A 19,969-nucleotide genomic window follows, 5' to 3' on the forward strand; every position below is an offset into this window, starting at 1 on the left:
TTTGCTGCCACTATCATCACTCAAAACGTTTATGCAGGGTTCACAATGTAGAGATGTTTTCAACTTAAGAACAACAAATCCAGCAATACCTACAACATTTTTTTCTGAACACATGGACAGATGGGCATGTCTTGGGATATAAGTGCAACCATGGTCTGGTATTACTCTTTCATAAGGATCAGAATTGTGATGCTGGAAGTGTTACTTTGGCTGTGTAATTGCTTGATACGGTTAAAATGGGAAGTTTCCAGAGGCAGGCAATTTACCTTGGAGAATACCTTGCAGATTATTATGCACAAACATTTTGAACTGCCTAGTTGATGGGTTGTTGCTACAGCCTACGAGATGCCGAATTTTGCCAAATAGTAACTCTACATGATCTAGGCTTACTTTAAAGGCACACAGGAATCTTATCTGAATGCAGGCTTACCAATCAGGAAGTTATAGAGCATCAGCAAGCTGTCAATGCAAACTGTAAACTCCAGGAATCCAGTTTTATGAACTGAGTCTAACATAGACTTGCCATGTCTGGACTCCTTCAAAGACATTATATAAGACTGTACAGTGTGTAAAATTGCAAGCAGCTATATTAGAACCTTGACATTTCAAATTTCGCAACGTCAGTACATCAGAAAGACAATTAAACATGCAAATAAATTTAACAGTCGCTTCACAGTCAACTAAGAAATGATTTACGCTGATATTACAACAAGGACATCCCATCAAGCTATGCATCCCCCCCCCCCCACCCCAGGAAAAAACCTTGCCTTTTACAACCAAACAAACTTGAAGAAGGAATAAATATATACCACAGAACTGGAAAATGTTGGCAACTGACTCTGGACTTCTACATGAAGGTAGTTCTGCCCTCATTAATAAAAATATTTACTTCTGTGGGTTCTTGAACTATTGTGAATTGATGAAGATTGCTGTTATTTCTAACAAGTGGTATTTTTCCTTGTTTGTCTTTAAAAAGCTTTCAATAGATATTAAAAAAACTAGTAATTGATGACAATTATACTTAAAGATTTAGACTTGTAAAATGTGCTGGCTACATGTGGAAGTGGCATCACTTACACAAGAAGGTTGCAAAATAGCTGTTCCATCAGAAAATGCTGGTAAAATGGCTGCTCCTGCTGTGTGTGCCTAGGTTTACCATTTGTCCAGTTTTACCTAGACATGTCCTTTTTTTGAGGACCCTGTGGGACGTCCGGGCGGCTTTTTCCAGCCTACCCGTTTGTTCGGGTTTGCAGACAAACCCTCAAAAAGAGGACAAATAAGTCTCCTGCTTGCTAGCGGCACCACTTCAAAATGGCTGCCGAGACTTCAAGCAGTGGCATCGTGAGACTTCCAGAAGTCTTGTGAGGTCACCGCTTGAAGTGTGAGGGCCTTTCCTGCCCCTAAGAGGCCACTAGACCACCAAGGCATGATAAGCTAGGGGAGGGGAGGGGATGTGGAATGTGGGTAGAGGGTAGGGGAGTGAGGGAGCTGTAAAAAAAGGTGGGTGGAGGGAGGCTGGAAAAATATTTGGGGGATGGGAAATATATAGAAGGGGATGGCTTTCTTTGGAGAGGTCAAGTCAAGGTGACTGTGGCGTGGGGGAGGGGTGGGATGGGATGGGGAGGGGGCATGGCAGAGGGTATGGGGGTAGGGAAGGGACATGGTGGGGTGGGGAGGGGGTATGGCTATTGGTGTCCTCTTTTTTGTCAGGGCAAATATGGTAACCCTATGGGTGCTGGTAAATACAAATGCACTCCTCCACGATCTTATCCATATTTTTCAAAAGGCTTCACGTTCAGCAGAGCCTTTTGTAAAATACCACCGGAATTTAGCATGTCCTGACCTAGATGTCTCAATTCAAATCTCAACATTTTATATAAAATGGCCTTTCACATATGAAATCTCTCACAACTGCTGGACTATTCAGAAACAGCAGGAGGTGTTAGAGGTCAAAAATAGCACTTTATTTTCTGTTTTGGTCAAACTGGAATTCCTGTTGTTTGCACCTGGTGGTACAGCCCTATCCATCGTATTACCAGTGTTAGAATTCCATAGTTACCTTAAGGATGTCCCCCTTGCAGAAGCTGAGCTCATCCTCTGCTGTGGCACTGAAGTCATATCTGGCGATGGCTTCCATCCTAGGACCCTGGCATGGGCAAGCAGGCTAACCAGGCTGAAAAAGAGAAGCAGAAAGCACTTGGTAAAACAAGATACCAAAGGATCTCCGAGGGGCATGTTTTTAAATTTTACTGTGAGGGACATTTTGAAACATGTGCACTAAGAAAGAGAGAGGTCTTAAAACTCTATGGACATGTATCAAATTGATCAAGAATGGAAAGATCCAGACTATACTAGAAATCAGGATATTTGGACTATTTCCTGGAGCAGAGGGAAAAGAGGGCAGTGCTGGATTCTGAATCAGCAGCTTCAGACTGCTCAGAGCTCCCAGACTACTCTTCATAGTTACTGGGATTAAAAAAAAAAGGTTTTATGCAAACGGAAGATACACGGCCTTGACAACAAATACACCAAAAGTCTGTATAGAACACTTGTAGAGAAGAGGGTGTTGTATATGCTGCAGACTCATGTATATAGTTAATCATATGGATGACCTTTCTGTGATTGACAAATGCAGTGTATAAAGTTACTCATCAAAATTACCTAGAATTATGCACTATGTTAAAATGTTTTATTATGTATTGTGTTGACAATACAAGTAGTATACTATCGGTCTCATTTTCGAAAGAGAAGGACGACGTCCATCTTTCGACACAAATCAGAAGATGGACGTCCTTCTCACAGAAATGTCCAAATCAGTATAATCGAAAGCTGATTTTGGACATCTCCAACTGCACTCCATTGCAGGGACGGCCAAAGTTCAAGGGGACGTGTCAGAGGTGTAGCGAAGGCGGGACTTGGGCCTGCCTAACACTTGGACGTCCTTGACCCACAATTGAAAAAAAGAAGGTCGTCCCTGACGAGCACTTGGTTGTTTTCACCTGGACCTGTTTTTCTTATGACTAAGGCACAAAAAGGTGCCCGAAATGACCAGATGACCACTGGAGAGAATCGGGGATGACCTCCCCTTACTCCCCCAGTGGTCACTAACCCCCTCCCACCCTCAAAAACATGTTTCAAAATATTTTGTGCCAGCCTCAGATGTCATACTCAGGTCCGTGACAGCAGTATGGAGGTCCCTGGAGCAGTTTTAGTGTGTGCAGTGCACTTCAGACAGGCGGACCCAGCCCCATCCCCCCTACCTGTTACGTTTGCGGAGGAAACAGCGAGCCCTCCAAAACCCACCACAAACCCACTATACCCACATCTAGGTGACCCCCTTCACCCATAAGGGCTATGGTAGTGGTGTACAGTTGTGGGTAGTGAGTTTTGGGGGGCTCAGCACGCAAGGTAAGGGAGCTATGTACCAGGGAGCAATTTATGAAGTCTACTGCAGTGCCCCCTTGGGTACCCAGTTGGTGTCCTGGTATGTCAGCAGGACCAGTGCACTACAAATGCTGGCTCCTCCCACGACCAAATGGCTTGCATTTGGTTGTTTCTGAGATGGACGTCCTTGGTTTCGATTATCGCCGAAAATCAGAAATGACCAAATCTACGGACGACCAAATTTAAGGATTTGGACCTCCCTGACGGTATTTTCGAAATGAAAGATGGACGTCCATCTTGTTTCGAAAATACGGGTTTCCCCACCCCTGGATCGGGACGTTTTGTGAGGACGTCCAAATCAAAACTTGGACGTCCCTTTCGAAAATGCCCTTCCACGTCATACTTTGTTTGAATATTTTTTACTGCTGTAATTTTTTATTCCTCATGTTTGACTTATTCTTGCTTCAAAAAGGCAGTGAATAAATCCGAATAAAGAAATAAAAAGTCTGCCGTTAGCTAGTCTACCTAATTTTCAAAAGGAAAGTACATGAAGACCAGAACATCAAATTTGACATTAAACTAAACTAGAAAGAAACCCCACTGGGAAAGCCTTCCCTTTTAGCTACCAACCCTGCCTGTTTATAGAGGTAAGACAAGAAGTTAATTATGTTATAAATAATCTGTTGATTTGCCACACAAGTAAGAAGCTCTGGAACAGGGCCGTGCCTAGGGTCTCTGGTGCTCCCCTGCAGACTATCAGTTGATGCCCCCCCTGCCCCCCCCCCCCCCCCCCCCCCCCCCGTGTGGCACAAGATGCAAAGGAAATAGGAGCTGAAAGATGGAGTGCATCTTTGTGGGATTGCTGAACAAATAGAGGGTTTACAACCACTTAGCTTTTCGTGCTTTCATGTTCATGAAATTAGTAATTAAATCTTTGATATCTAACTGGGCACATATATCATTCTCAATAGCAATCATGGCAAGGCTTACAAGCCTTTCTTGCGAAATACTTGATCACAAATAATCCTTTATAATAATTCTCACCTCCAACAGGATGTGCCTGGGACCGTGCCTCCTCGGAGGTGGTCTGCTAGGCAGGCATGCACTGACGTCAGTGATGTCAGTGACAGCTGATACCAAAGCAAGGGGAGGAGTAGGGAAACATGCGGAGTGTGTTTCCCTACTCCTCCCCCTGTGTTACAGCCCACTGCACCCCCCTTCCGCGACCCAGTCGACCCCCCTTCTCGGCAAAAAACCATCCCCTGCCGCCGTCCAGTACCTGTGCTGACGGGGGACCCCAACCCCCATCAGCCGGTCCTGTGCTGGCCTTCGCGCCGTTGCTTCTTCAATGATCTTCGGTTCAAGTTCCTCTGTGTGCATCTGACGTCAGACGCACGCAGAGCAACTTGGACACAAAATCATTGAAGAAGCAACGCCTCGAAGGCCAGCACAGGACTTCTGCTGATGGGGGTTGGGGTCCCCTGTCAGCACAGGTACTGGATGGCGGCAGGGGACGGTTTTCGCCGAGAAGGGGGGTCGACTGGGTCGCGGAAAGGAGGGGGTGAAAACGGAGGGACAGCAGAGTCTGGAACAGCGAGGGAGGGAGGGTGGGGGTTGGCCTTGCTAGTGCCCGTTTCCTTCCCTTTTGAAACGGGCATTTTTTACTAGTTTTTTTAATGATTTTTAACCGTGAAAATGATCGCTCACCACTTACCACACAGACAGAAATTGTCAGCAATATTCTTAGAAACAAATTGCTATACATTGCAAAATAAGATAGCAGATGTAAATTCTCAAAGTGGACATATTCCAAACACTAAAATGAAATAAAATGATTTTTCTCTACCTTTGTTGTCTGGTGACTTTCTTTTTCTGATCATTGATAAGTCTCTGACTCTAAAGTTTAGCAATTTCATTAAAGCAAAATATATTTTCACATATCACAGACTCTTCCTATCCAAACACCAAAAAAAACAATCAGATTTTCACTTACCAGCTCTTCTACACTACACGTCACCTAAACTTCCTCTTTTGAAACTACTGTTGGAACCACCAGCCAATGAAATGGCTTTTGGCTGTAGCTATCCGGTTACCTGATAATTATGCACACATCATTGCAGTCATGCCCTCCTCTGGGTGTACATGCTTAGAAAAAAAACCCCAAAACTTTGAACCACTTACAGATTTTAACAATTACACTATTTAGTTTTTATTTCTCCCCAGTCTCACTTGCACATCTCCCTCCAAACCTGGCTGTTCTCTTTAATTTGAATGTTGTTCAAGCTCACCCTGAATGAGGAGTTCTTCCCACACCAAAGACATATATAGCACTGGTTGTATTCTTTCAAACAACTTCCGCAGAGCCTGCCTGCCTCAGTGAGCACTGCGGTCGGGGAGGGTAGGGGAGAGAGGAGAATCACAGCTTCAGGTAAAACATTTTGCAAGTGAGCTAACCTCAGGAAAAAGGTGCTGGTAGGGCAAGCACCGTGGCGGCGCCCTCCAGAGGTGGCTTACTGCGCTGGCACGGCCCTGCTCTGGAATGGATCGGAAAGAGAAGGTGCAGGCTGGGGCTAGGCTGGGGAGGTGGGGGGAGAGTGTGCTGGGATCAGAATGGGGCAGGAGGAGAGAGGACTGGGGCTAGGCTGGAGGAAGGGAGATGGCTGGGGTCAGACTGGGATTAAGGAGAAAAAGTGTTAGGGAGAGAAAGGAAAGAGCGCTGAGGTGGTGCTGGGATAGGGGCTGGAGGACAGTTTTTAACCTGTCATTTCTGATAGGCAGTTTCACTAGTGCTAACATACTTAAGGAGAGATCTCTTGAGGCATTTGCCAAGTTGTACTCGCCATATCCACTGCACCTTTGCATGACTGGAAACTCCATCTGGATCCCACTTCAGAGTTCTCCTTTTAAATCAGGCAATTGAATGTAAGCAATAGGTGAAAACAGTCAAAGCACCAAGCCAGTGATAAATGATGATCACTACGTTCACATCCTATGACTTCAGGAGAGTGCACATGGGGCTGTAACCCCATTTACAGTGTGTTTCAACCTAGCTCTTTGCCCTTTATGATGGGCATCTGACACTAAGGTGCTTAAGCAAATAAGCATTGCCATATTGGGTCAGATCGAAGGTCCATCATGCCCAGTATCTTGTTTCCAACAGTGGCTAATCCAGGTCATAAGTACCTGGCAAGATCTCAATAGAGTAAAACAAATTTTACTGCTGCTTATCCTAGGAATAAGCTGAGGATTTTCCCAAGTCCATCTTAATAATGGCTTATAGACTTTTCTCTTAGGAACTTGTCCAAACCTTTTTAAAACCCTGCTACGCTAACTACTTTGACCACATTCTTTGGCAGTGAATACGTATTTGCATATAGCCATTTGTTTGTTCTTTTTGGGTTTAGTTCATTCCCCTCCTCACCTCTCTCTTCTGGTCATCTGTGTAATAGGCAGGGAAATACCGAGCCACTCCCCTGGTCATGGATGTACATTATAATTCAATTCAGAATAGGCCAGTAAGTGTTGCAGTGGAACAACAAATGGGGCACCCTTCCCCAATTCTTCCCCAGGATCTGGAAGCACACTAGCCGATACTGAAAGCAATTTAAGCAGGCAGGAGAGGCTCTTCCCGCTTAAACTGCCTGTCCCTGCTTCCCACCCACCCCCAATATTCAGCGGTACTAAAGATGGCAGTGCCACTGAATATCACCTATGACCACCGCCAAAACAAAGTCGGTCAGGGGTAGTACTGGATGTGGTGTTAGGGAGGAGCCTGTAGTTTTGCGGGTGCTAGCAATATTCAATGTCAGCACCCTCATAGTTAAGCGGGTTAATTTAAGACAGCTCAAAAAGCTATGCGGTCCCAGCACTGAATATTGGCCAGGACCCGCATAACTATTGTTGGCCCTGAAAGCCCCCCCCCCCCCCGATCCCCTTCCTGGTCTCTTAAAGAGCATCCCCTTGCTCCTACCCCCTCCTCCTAGCTCATGATGCCTAAAGTCCCTCCCCCCTTGAACAAGGTCCCTCCGAGATCTAGGTAGGCCCCCCCATGATGGTCTGTGGGGGCAGGAGCGAAGCCCCCTCTCTCCTGCTCCTTGTGGCAGGCCTTTGTAAATGGGTGCCAGCGGAGATCGGGGGCTTTCAGGGCCAACAATGATTATGCAGGTCCCGGCCTATATTCAGCTGGGGCCACTTAACTGTCTTAATCAGGCCTCAGCTGAATATCAACTGGGACCTGCATAGACTCTGGTGGCCATTCCCATGACATTTAGACCCTAATATTGTGCCAGTGCCCAGATATGGCCTGGCATTAAATACTGGGGGCTAATCTAGCTGACCGTCATTGGCTGAATATCAGATGGATTATCTCTGCAGTTCTCTTAGCCCTGTGTCAGGAGCTAAGGACATACACTAAATTAGAATTGGCAGTAGAGGCCAACCAAAACTGTAATTTTTTCAGTTTCTGCCAAAACCGAAACTACTTCTGAAACCGTCTAAACACTTTTGGCCGAAACCAAAACTGTAGCCGAAGCCAAAACTGAAACCAAAAACTAAAGTTTGATTATGTGAATGTGAACCAACGAGGCCTACTGGAGATTGTCAGAGCTTGTAGTTGGTCGCTCTCTGCTAAACCCACAGAAAATTATTACTGTCTAGTCCCAGGAACTGCAAGCATAGGCTGATAACTGGGAGATCCATTTTATCAAGGACTTCTCAACAAGTCTGTCATGTTTAGGTTCCCAAGTCAATGCAGATGTAGTTAAATGTCCTCTGAAACAGGAACTTTGTTAGAACATACCAGCCTTTTATGCTTACCCAAACTGTGCACAAATAACTAGAGAAAGTAGCATTGAGATGTTTCCCATTTTGTATTTAGTTATAAAACTGATTAAAGACAAGTATGATATAGATTATTTCTAAAATAGGGTAAAGGAGTCCAGACACTGGTCTACACTGTGGACATTATACCAGCCTGATCCACAATCCAGAATAAAAAAGCCTATTGATATTACTGAATGCAAAGACTAACGGGCCCAATATTCAGACCGTGGTAGGCAGTCCGCATAAGTGCCACGATCGACGCTGACTCCGGATATTCAATGCCAGGCCATTTCTGGTGGCAAAAATTGAATATCCTTTTTTTTTTTGGCCAGCTCAAACTTAACCAGCTAAGTGAATATTCAACACTGGCCGGTTAAGTTTATAGTGGCTGAAGAAAAGACTGCTATTTAGGTGGTCCAATTTGGCCACTACACTTAGCCATCCAGCGCTGGAATATTCGCGAATAGCCGGCTATATTGCGCAATATAGCCAGTTAGCTGCTATGTGCTAACTGCGAATATTCAGTGGAGATAACCAGCTATCTCCCGCTGAATATTAGCAGTTAGGCAGCTAAGTGCTATTTAACTGGCCAGGAGTTGGCACTGAATATCGGCTGGCATATGCTCTAAAAAATTACAATCAAGAGCAATACATTTCTCAAATTATTTTCTAATATATAAACTTCAATCCATTGTAATATTATTTCCCTACTAACACTATAAGCTGACCAGGGGTTCAGCTTTCCCAGGAGAAGCTTTAGGGCACGCTCCTAGTCTGCCCATAGCTCTGCCCAGCTCCGCCCACAGCTCCGCCCATGACACCTCACTGACTTGGCCCAGGACACCAGCAGCAGCTTCTGTTTCCAGTGACAACAGGAGACACCGTAATAAAATGTCATCTCTTACTGCTGCGGGACCAGTCCACAGCTCTTATCACCAGACTGGTCCCACAACAGCAGGAGATGACATTGTATTAAGGCGTCTCTTTGCTGCCACTGGAAGGGGAAGCTGCTTAGCGGGAGATCCTGGATCACCAGTGGGAGTGTGGAAGATGACCCACAAAAGCAGGAGTCTCCTGCTCAATGCGGAAGACTTGGAAGGACTGGTACTCACTGTTCCCTCTAAGCTGAGCAGGAGTCCTCCACATACTGTCATTCCAATGGGGGGGGGGGGGAGCTATTTCACTATCACATTTTCAATAATGAGGGACAGGCAAGCTCTGAAGGGCTCCAGGGAACCTGCCTGTCCCTAATGATTGAAAACACAATTTTGAAGCACAACCCCCACCCCTCCACCACCACCACAAACACACACACTGGCAGCGATGAAATTGGAAGACTCTCACTCAATTTAGAGCAACCATTCCCAACCCAGTCCTCAGGTCACACCTAGTCCCATCAGGATATCCACTATGAATATGCAAGAGATAGATTTGTATGTGCTACCTCAATTGCATGCAAATCTAACTCATGAATATTCATTGCGGATAGCCTGAAAACCCGATGGAACTAGGTGTGGGCCAAGGACTGGGTTGGGAATGGCTGGCTTAGAGGGAACAATGCTGGTACCTGTGCTTGAAAACAATCGCTGTAGGTTCCTTTCTTATACAATCCAGCTTCTGCACACACAAGTTTGATTAAAATGCTACATCTTCATCATACCCAACAGAGCCTGGAAATTCTTTAGAATCACCCAAATAGTATCCAAGCCAGAACATATATAATAATTTAAATAATGAATTTTACTTCCAAGCAAAATAGCTTCTGCACACATGGATCTCAGCTAAAGAAAACTGAAATTAAAAGCCACAGTGCTTTTACAATGGCTGACTTTGTGCCACGTTTGGAGTGACAGCTGATGTCATATCTCTACAGAAAGGCTAATTGCTAAGGAGCTTATCATCCCAAATTTACAGACTTAAATTCTCACTAAACTTTTGTATTAAAAGCATTTATTTGGAGCACTCTGCCATATAAACTACTACGCAAGATCATACGTAACTGCAATATTCTCCTATTCTTGTACTCAAATTATATCTAACCGATCAGGATTTCTGGATAGCCCCAATAAATATGCACAAGATAGATTTACATATATCATGCATGTTCTAGAGCAGCAGTTCTCAACTCGGTCCTCAATACCTGCCCAGTCTGCTTGTCAGAATATCCATGAACACATATTTATATCCTAGTGTTCTGGAACAAGGGTTGTGAACTCAGTCCTCGGGATATACTCAGCCAGTCAAGTTTTCAGGACACCCACAATGAAAACACATGAGATAAGATGTGCATACAATGGAGGTAGTGCATGTAAATTTATCTCATGCATATTGATTGTGGGTATCTTGAAAACCTGAATGGCTGGGGGCATCCCAAGGAGTGGGCTGAGAACTCGTGTTCTAGAGGGAACCACAGTTTGCATCTCCTAGCTAGAGGACTCTTACTGTAATCTGTGCTAGGTAGGAGAGGAAACAATCACAGGGGTGGAAGAGACGGAGTAAAGCATCAAGATGATATCATCTTGGAAATCAGAATGCATTTATTCAAATGAACTGGATATACAAGTTCCAGCCAGGTAAACTCAACAGAGTCTGTGTTTCAGCTTCTCAGCCTTCATCAGGAGTCAACTTTAAACAAACAAACAAAAAAAAAGTGAAATCTGCTGAGGTTTTCCTGAACACAAATCTTGAAGTAATATTCTTGTTCAAAAAACAAGAGGAATAAGCCTTCTGACCAATATTCTTTAATCAAAAAACTTTCATGAAAACACTAGAGTAACCTGATGAAGGCTGAGAAGCCGAAACACAGACTGTGTTGAGTTCACCTGGCTGAGGCTTGTATATACAGTTCGTTTGAATAAAAGCATTCTGATTTACAAGATAGTATCATCTTGATGCTTTACTCTCGTTCACCCCTTTTGATTGCTTCGGTTGTTGCGTTTCTGGAAGTTTTTGGTTTTCCATTTTTGACCTAGGTAGGAGAGGAACACGCCATTTAATAAAGAGGCTGGAGAAAGCAATCAGTTCAAGTCTACAGCTCTTTGTGACCCTGGGCAAGTCACTTAACCTTCCGTTGCCCCAGATTGTGAGCCCGCTAGAGACAGAGAAAAGTATCAACATATAGGGACCCTTTTACAAAGGCATATAAGGGCCTGTGCATATCCAGCGCACACCAAATCGGCATTACTGCTAATCTACTGCGTGCCCCAGGCAGTAATTCTGAATTTGTTTTCTACCATGGGGTGCCTACCCGGTGGGAAACGGAAGTTGGTGCATGCTGTGTGCTTACCATGTGGATAGCAAGTGGGACCTTACCACTAGGTCAATGGGTAGAGGTAAGGTCTCAAGCCAAAAATGGACATGCACTGGTTTCAATTTTAGCTCACATCCATTTTCTGACCCCTTAAAAAAAAGGTCCTTTTTTTCTAGATGTGGTAACAAATGGCCCAGCGAGCACCCAAAAGATGTACTCGCATTACCGCAGACCACTTTTTACCATGGCTTAGTAAAAGACCCCATAATAAATGGAAACCTCTTTGGTTGTACCACAGAAATGTGGTAAATCAAATGCATTACCCATAATACAACTTTCTCGTCTCCACCCTTTGCCTTTGTACACTTTTTACCCCCCCCCGGTCAGCAGACTTTTAAAGGAATACCAAAGAAAATGGTGTACTTTGCACACTTATCTAGAGGTCAGAAGGCATTGTTTATTGCTCTGCATGAACAATAGGGGTCTGGATGCCTGCCCTTTTTGGTATTATTTGGGAGGGGGAGCTGTTGAACTCTAGTCCTTGAATGCTGAAAACAGATCTAGATATCAGGATGTTTGCAATGAATATTTATGAAACATATTTATGTCTCTTTGAACCATGACACAGGTTCATTTGCATATTTTGGTTATCTTCAAAGCTGGAAAAGGAACTTGAGGATCAGAACTCGTCAACCTGTCCCTCTGAGTATATGAGAAATCTGCCACTGTGCACACCTTTATGTGCATAACCCATGAGGTAATTTTATAAGCGGCCTTTTACACACATATAAATTATGGTTTACATGCAAAAATAATCTTATATATAATTATGCCCTAATTGCATAAGCAGGCAGCTCAAGCCAGCAATTAGTGGTTCTGGTATCCAAGTCTTTTCACTTTAGACTCTAAGAGGAGGTGAGAGACTGGAGGAACTAACTCCTGAGTGCAGTTCCACTAGAAAGCTTGTGCCTCACAAAGGGTATTATACTGTCACAATAATCCTCCTGGGCTGTACTGACCCTGGCAAGAGCTTGTGTGAGTTGAAATATTTCCTCAAATGGTGATATTTATAGTTTGAACTGTGGGCTCCAGGGGACGGGGCTGAACTATTCTGTGACAGAACTGAGACAACCAAAAAGAATAGCAAAACCTTCACAAGCTGAGCACAAAGGAGACAAAGGAAACACTGAAGCCGAGCGTTGGCTCTATTTATAGGATTAACACATTGCTATTAACTGCAGGGGAAAAAAGTTTCATTTTGTTATCCTGCCTTGCAAAGCAACTCTCCTTATTCCATGTATGGTTCTCATCATGCACTAGTTATATGATTTTCTCTGACACTCACTCTTATAGAAGGGGAGGAGACATCCCTAAAGTGTAGAGGATGCTCAAGGCCTGGCCAACACACATTTTCCCATATGGACGTGAAGCACTTTAGTGAGCTACTCCCAGCCTCACCCATTTCCAACCAGTAAGTGCCCCTTTAGCCCAGGATTTTCTCTTCCTGTCTCAACTTTTATGTCCCTCTGTCCAGCATTATTTCAGCAAGAAATGTAGAAGAGGGAATCTGAAGTACACTCAATGCAGGAGCAAAAACAAAAGCACAAGGAGACTTCAAGGATGGGGTGTCAACTCCAAAATTTTATTATACAGATCCGACACGGTTCATGTTTCGGTGAAACCGCCTGCATCACGGGCCTATCAGAATGGATGATGTTCAGTTTGTCCAATGAGTACAAAAAACCTCTGTGTCTGGGGTGGTAGTCTCAGGATAGTGAAAGGACGCAAAAAACAGTGGAATGATGAGTGAGGTGAGCAAATTAGCAGATAACACAAAACTATTCAAGGTTGTTAAAACCCATGCGGACTGTGAAATATTGCAGGAAGACCTTAGGAAATTGGAAGACTTATTTATTTATTTATTTATTGTACTTGTATCCCACATTTTCCCACCTATTTGCAGGCTCAATGTGGCTTACAAATACCTGTAATGGTAGCAACATTTCAGGGTACAGAAATACAATTGTTGTTACAAGGATGACAGGAATAGTAGTCATAGCATATCGATCTAATCAAACAGTTCTAGAAAAAAGACATTCGTAATCAGGGATGCGTGGTGATGTGATGTAGTTAGACTGGGCATCCAAATGGCAGATGAAATTTAATGTGGACAAATGCAAGGTGATGCACACTGGAAAGAATAATCCGAATCATAGTTACCTGATGCTAGGGTCCACATTGAGGGTCAGCACCCAAGAAAAAGATCTGGGTGTCGTTGTAGATAATACCCTGAAATGTTCTGCTTAGTTTGTGGCGGCAGACAAAAACGCAAACAGGAATCAAGGAAATATTAGGAAAGGGATGGTGAATAAGACCAAAAATACTATAATGCCTTTGTATCGCTCCAAGGTGCATCCGCACCGTGAGTACTGCATTCAATTCTGGTCGCCGTATCTCAAAAAAGATATAGCGGAATTAGAAAAGGTTCAAAGAAGAGTGGCCAAAATGATAAAGGGGATGGAACTCCTCTCATATGAGGAAAGGCTAAAGAGGTTAGGGCTCTTCAGCTTGGAAAAGAGAAGGCTGAGGGGGATAAGATTGAGGTCTATAAAATCCTGAGTTATGTAGAACTGGTAGAAGTGAATCGAATTTTTACTCTTTCAAAAAGTAGAAAGACTAGGGGACACTTGAGGAAGTTACATGGAAATACTTTTAAAACAAATAGGAGGAAATATTTTTTCACTCAACGAACAGTTAAGCTCCGGAACTGTTTTCCAGAGGATGTGGTAACAGTGGTTAGTGTATCTGGGTTTAAACAGGTTTGGCAGAATTCCTGGAGGAAAATTCCACAGTCTGCTATTGAGACAGACATGGGAAGCAACTGCTTGCCCTGGAATTTGTAGTATGGAGTGTTGCCACGATTTGGGTTTCTGCCAGGTACTTGTGACCTGGCTTGACCACTGTTTGGAAAACAGGATACTGGGCAAGATGGACCATTGGTCTGACCCAGTATGGCTACTCTTATGTTCTTATGGCTTCGTGAACAAACCTGCAAAAGGAAAACCTGCTGGAGAACCGGCAGAGTAACACTTCGCTGAAACGTAGACCATGTCAGGTCTGTTTAATAAAATTTTGACTTGACACCCCCATCCTTGAAGGCTCCTTGTGCTTTTGTTTTCAGCAACAGGCCCTTCTTGGTTTACATGCTGTTCCTGAATAACACATTTGAAAGATGAAAAAAGACTTTAACCACTAATTTCACTATGATTATTTGAGCTTGCTAATTTAGTGTGAAATAGCTGTAAATTACTGCTGCTTTATATTACACTTGGAGGGGCATAATCGAACGCGAACGCCTATCTCCATGGGTGTCTATGTCCAAAAACGGGTACGTGAAGAGGCGGGACAGACCGTATTTTTGAAAAAATTGACGTTTTTCAGCTGGGCGTTTGTTTTTTTTAGCGATAATGGAAACTAAATACGCCCAGCTCAAAAACGTCCTAATCCAAGCCATTTGGTCATGGGAGGGGCCACGATTCGTAGTACACTCACCCCCCTGACATGCCAGGACACCAACTGGGCACCCTAGAGGTCAGTGCAGTGGACTTCAGACAATGCTCCCACATGCATAGCTCCCTTACCACGGGTGCTGAGCCCCCAACCCCCCTCCCCCAAAACACAGTACCCACAAATGTACAACACTACCATAGCTCTTAGGGGTGAAGGGGGCACCTACTTGTGGGTACAGTGAGTTTTGCAGACCTCCCATTTACCAGTACAAGTGTTACAGGTAGGGGGGGATGGGCCTGGGTCCACCTGGCTGAAGTGCACTGCGGTACCCACTAAAAGTGCTCCAGGGACCTGCATACACGCAGGCCTCTAGGACTTGTTGCTGCTATATAACATTGGCACACCAGTTGACACCTAAAGACTAATCTCTCTGAAAACGTCCTTTATTGGAATAAGCACGCTTACTCACAGTTAACTGCAGATCAGAGGTTGTGCCCCACTGGCAACGAGTCTCCCTGGTACTGAGATGAGCAGTAGGTCAGAGCTGGCAGAATGCTGTACAATGCCCTCTTTCAGCCACATTCAAGGTAAGAACTAAGTTCTGTAGCGTGGCTAACACGTGAAAGGGATCTAAAACTGGCTTACAAAAATGGCCACTACCTCATGGACTACCGGAAACAAAACAGGGCACACTCTGACCCAGTAAGCAGGGGGAAAAGCACCATGGGAGTAGAGCCTACCAACTGCCAACATCGTGAGCATTTGCCACAAGCTAGTGGAATCACGGAGCCCAATACCCTACACTCACCACAATGCATTGCTGATGTGACTCTGCAGTGCCCTTAACAGAAAAGGTGTCACACTTACCCGAGAGCCACATCAGAACCAGGGAAAGGCTGTCACAGGATAAAACACATTCTGCTGTTATGGAGGTGGGTACGGCATTTGAGGCTGGCATAGAGGCTGGAAAAAAAGTTTGTAAAGTGGGTTTGTTTTGGTGGGAGGGGGTTAGTGACCACTGGGGGAGTCCGGGGAGGTCATCCCCGATTCCCTCCAGTGGTCATCTGGTCAGTTGGGGCACTTTTTTGGGACCTGTTCGTGAAAAAAAAGGGTCCAAAAAAGTGACCCAAAATCGCAGTAAAAAAGCTTTTTTTTTCGATTATCAGCTAAAAACGCCCATCTCTCCTTGTTCAATAACCACGCCCCAGTTCCGCCTTCACCACGCCTCCAACACGCCCCCGTCAACTTTATCCGTTTCCGCGACGGATTGCAGTTGGAAACGCCCAAAATCGGCTTTCGATTATACCGATTTGGGCGCCCACGGGAGAAAGACGTCCATCTCCCGATTTGGGTCGCAATATAGGCGTTTTTCTCTTTCGATTATAAGCTGGTTGGTGTGGCTCCGCTGATGTGTAGAGTTTGGAAACTCATTCAGCCCAGGTGCTATAGCAGCCTATCCCAGAACAGCACACGTACATGAGTCTGGAACTCAGGCACTATATAAATGCGAAGTGCTATTACGCCAGTGATTCCCAAACCTGTCCTGGGGGAACCCTATGCAAATCGATCTCATTAATATTCATTGTGGATATCCTGAAAAACTGACTGGCTGGGTTTCCCCAGGACAGGTTTGGGAACCCTTGTATCCTGCTAATCCTCAAATGGATTTCAGATTTCTAACTTTGAAAACTGACTAGGGTTGTGTTCTTCAATTTAGGCTCCTTACGCCCGATATTCAGCCAGTAGCGCTTTGACTGCCTGGTGCCGACATTCAACCCGGATATTCAATGCTGGGCCATTTCCAGTGATCAGCGTTGAATATTCGTTTTCATTTTTGACCACACCAACTTAACCAGTTAAGCCAGTATTCAGCGCTAACTCGTTAACAGCTTAGTGGTTAAAGATATATCTGCTATTTATGTAGCCTATTTTAACTGCTAAATATACCTGGTTTGGTGCTGAATATCTGTGCCTGACCGGCTATATTATGCAATATAGCCAGTTAGTGGCTAGCCGCTAACCGCAAATATTCAGTGGGAGATAACCGGTTATCTACCGCTGAAAACCGCATAGGCACTAAAACGCTATTTAATAAGCCAGGAACTGTTCCTGGCCAGTTAAATAGTTTTGAATATCGGCCAGCTTATTTCTCTAGTCTCCTAAATTCAGAAGCTTAATAAAAAGTTAGGGCCTGATATTCAAAGCACTTTAGCCAGCCGCTGACTGGTTAAATCGTTTGGTCGGCATTTAACTGGCTATGTGCCGCTGAATAGCATGGTCAGCACTGAACTCAAAGCCGGCTATGTTGGGGGCGCTCCGGGGGTGGACTCAAAACTTGGCCGCTTAACTACTGATATTCAGCCCTTAAAGGAGAGGATTCTCTATAAGGTGCCTAAAAGAATCCACATGGAGAACATTTCCACCTTTGTGTATTCTATAAGCAGCACCTAGATTTACGTGTGGTATACAGAATATGCTTAGTTGACATCCTAGTGCCTAAAACTACACACCTCCATTTACACCAATGAAAACATGGCGTAAATCCCGGCACGTAGATTTAGGCGCACTGGACCATATTCTATAACTATGTGCATAAATTTTAGAACGCCCATGAAATGGCCATTTCCCCACCTATACCATGCTCCTTTTTGCCTGCATGCGTTAAAATTTAGGCACTCTACATTACAGAATACGCTTAGTGATTTGTGTGCGTAAATTCTAATTATTGTCAATTAGTGCTCATCATTGCTTGTTAAGTGTTGTTAACAACACTGATTGGCTTGTTAAGCCAATTAAGTTCACGCGCTGTTATAGAATTCACTTGGATTTTGTCGTGGAACGCTAGGCACGCTATATTGAATCCGGGTGTAAGCAGCCGGGGTTACAACGTAAATTGGACCGCATAAACTTCTGTCCTATTTTTATGCGGTAACCCATGGCCGCTTAAGTGCTGAATATTGACTTAAGCAGCCATGTTTTAACTGGCTTAAAAATAACCAGATATTCAAAGCTAGATACCGCACAAGTCCAGACTTTGAATAACTAGAAATAACGTTGTCGGTGAGCAAAAATGCTCACTGCTGATGGCTGAATAGTGATCCTTTAGTGTTTATAGGGCGGATTTAGGATGGAAAAAAGTAAGGAGCTTTCCACAGAATTTCAGCAGCTTTGTGTCACTCACCACCAGACACTCTAACCTCAGTGTTGTTGAAGAGTGCCTCTTGGCCCCTGATTCCCCTGTAATATGGGAAAGAGCAGGAAAGGCAGTTTGCAGTAACCTCCTTTTTCAACCGCTCCTACCTCCAGGATGTGTCAGACATCTATCAAGAAATTTAGTGCTTCAGCTTTTGGTCTCGGCAGTAGTGGAGATGGTGCTTTGTTAAGCCCCATTGAAAGGACAATGCCCCTGCAACTCGCAAATATGCTCGTTGAAGGCAGGGGCATAGCTACGGGGGCCTGGGCCCCCGAAAATTTCATCCGGGCCCCTGGTTTGACTGGCGAGGGTCCCCAGCGCAGCTGCGTTCACTGCCCTGCTCTTCTTTCTTCTTGCTCCTCCTGTGCACGCCATTGCTCCTTTACATGAAACTGAGAAGGAGCATCAGTGTGCACAGGACAGGAGGAGCAAGAAGAAAGAAGAGCAGGGCAGCAAATGTGGCTGCACTGGAGACCGGATATTTGTTTGCGAGGCAAGGCGAGGCGAGGAGGCAAGGTGAGGCGGGGGAGGGGGAGGCAAGGCGGTGGGGGGGAGGCGAGGCGTGGCATTGGGAAGCGGGGCAGCACTCAAAATGTGCCCCCAACCTCAGGCTCTGGCCCCCTCCCACCATAAGGTCTGGCTACGCCCCTGGTTGAAGGGGAGCAGAGTCTGGCTTTGGCTGGAAGTTTGCTGTTTCCAGATTCTCTGGAGGAACCCCAGCAGTGTATTTTGTTACACTCACAACAGCTGAAGGGAAGGGGCAACAATTTGACCAGCGAACCATGAGTGTTCAAGTGGGATATTGCTGCTAGGTGACCCTGTGCTGCCAGAGCTGATTAGACCAAAAGTTGTCACAATGGACTCAATTTGGGATGCTTTGCAAATTCTCAACAGTTATATTACATTACAACAAAATTTCTATACCACCATTACCTGACAAGTTTCAGAGCAGTTTACAGTCAAGTAAAAGAGACCAAGACGTTTTCTTGTTAATTAGCAAAAAGATTTTAAAAGTTACCTCATCAGAAATTCCTTGAAAAACATAGGGGCCCTTTTACTAAGCCGCAGTGAAAAGTGGCTTGCGGTAGTATAGACACAGACTTTGGGTGCATGCAGAAATATTTTTCAGAACACGTACCAAAAATGCTTTTTAAAATTTTTTTCCAGAAAATGGACGTGAGGCAAAATCAAAATTGCCGCACATCCATTTTGGGTGTCTGACCTTACCGTCAACCATAGACCTAGCTGTAAAGAATATGCGTGGTAAGGACCTACGTGCGTCAGACGCCACTTGGCGCGTGTCCGCTTCGTGCATCCAAAAATAAAAAATGTTTTTCAGATGCACGTAGTGGACATGCACCAAAAATGAAATTATAGCAAGAGGCATGCGGTAGTGAGGCCGTAAGTTCATTCTGGTGCACGTTGGGCTTATGCGGCTTAGTAAAAGGGGCCCATAGTTTTCAAGTTCTTCTTAAAATTAAGTAAATCATCCTGAAAGTTAACATGGAGAAGAAAACAATTCCAGGCCCTAGGAGCCTGTACTGCAAGTAAACTATCATGTAATTTGAATCTCTTTACTTCTCTAATTGATGGAAGAACAAAAAAACAATTATTACAAGATCTTCTTTCTCTATCATTAGTTCTAAATTCCAAATGATCTATAATATAAACTGGACATTCACCCCTTAAAATCCTATATAATAGACAATACATTTTAAATAAAATCTTCACTTCTATGGGTAACCAATGGAGTTCCAACATGAAATTCTATCTTTCTTCTTTAATGAAAAAAATGAGTCTGACTGCAGTAT

The 19,969-nt window shown here is 44.4% G+C and overlaps 1 protein-coding gene across 1 annotated transcript in view; it reads right to left on the reverse strand.

Annotated features, from left to right (window-relative positions):
- Window positions 1-19,969, reverse strand: part of LOC115477442 (GRB2-related adapter protein 2-like) — a 147,682-nt gene that overhangs the window by 101,171 nt on the left and 26,542 nt on the right. Inside the window, 1 exon segment of the mRNA XM_030214359.1 lies at window positions 2,060-2,173. Within this exon segment, the coding sequence (XP_030070219.1) occupies window positions 2,060-2,137 (78 nt within the window). The 5' untranslated portion in view covers window positions 2,138-2,173.

The sequence above is a fragment of the Microcaecilia unicolor genome, chromosome 1 (genome assembly GCF_901765095.1).
Source record: "Microcaecilia unicolor chromosome 1, aMicUni1.1, whole genome shotgun sequence".
NCBI classification, from domain to species: domain Eukaryota; kingdom Metazoa; phylum Chordata; class Amphibia; order Gymnophiona; family Siphonopidae; genus Microcaecilia; species Microcaecilia unicolor.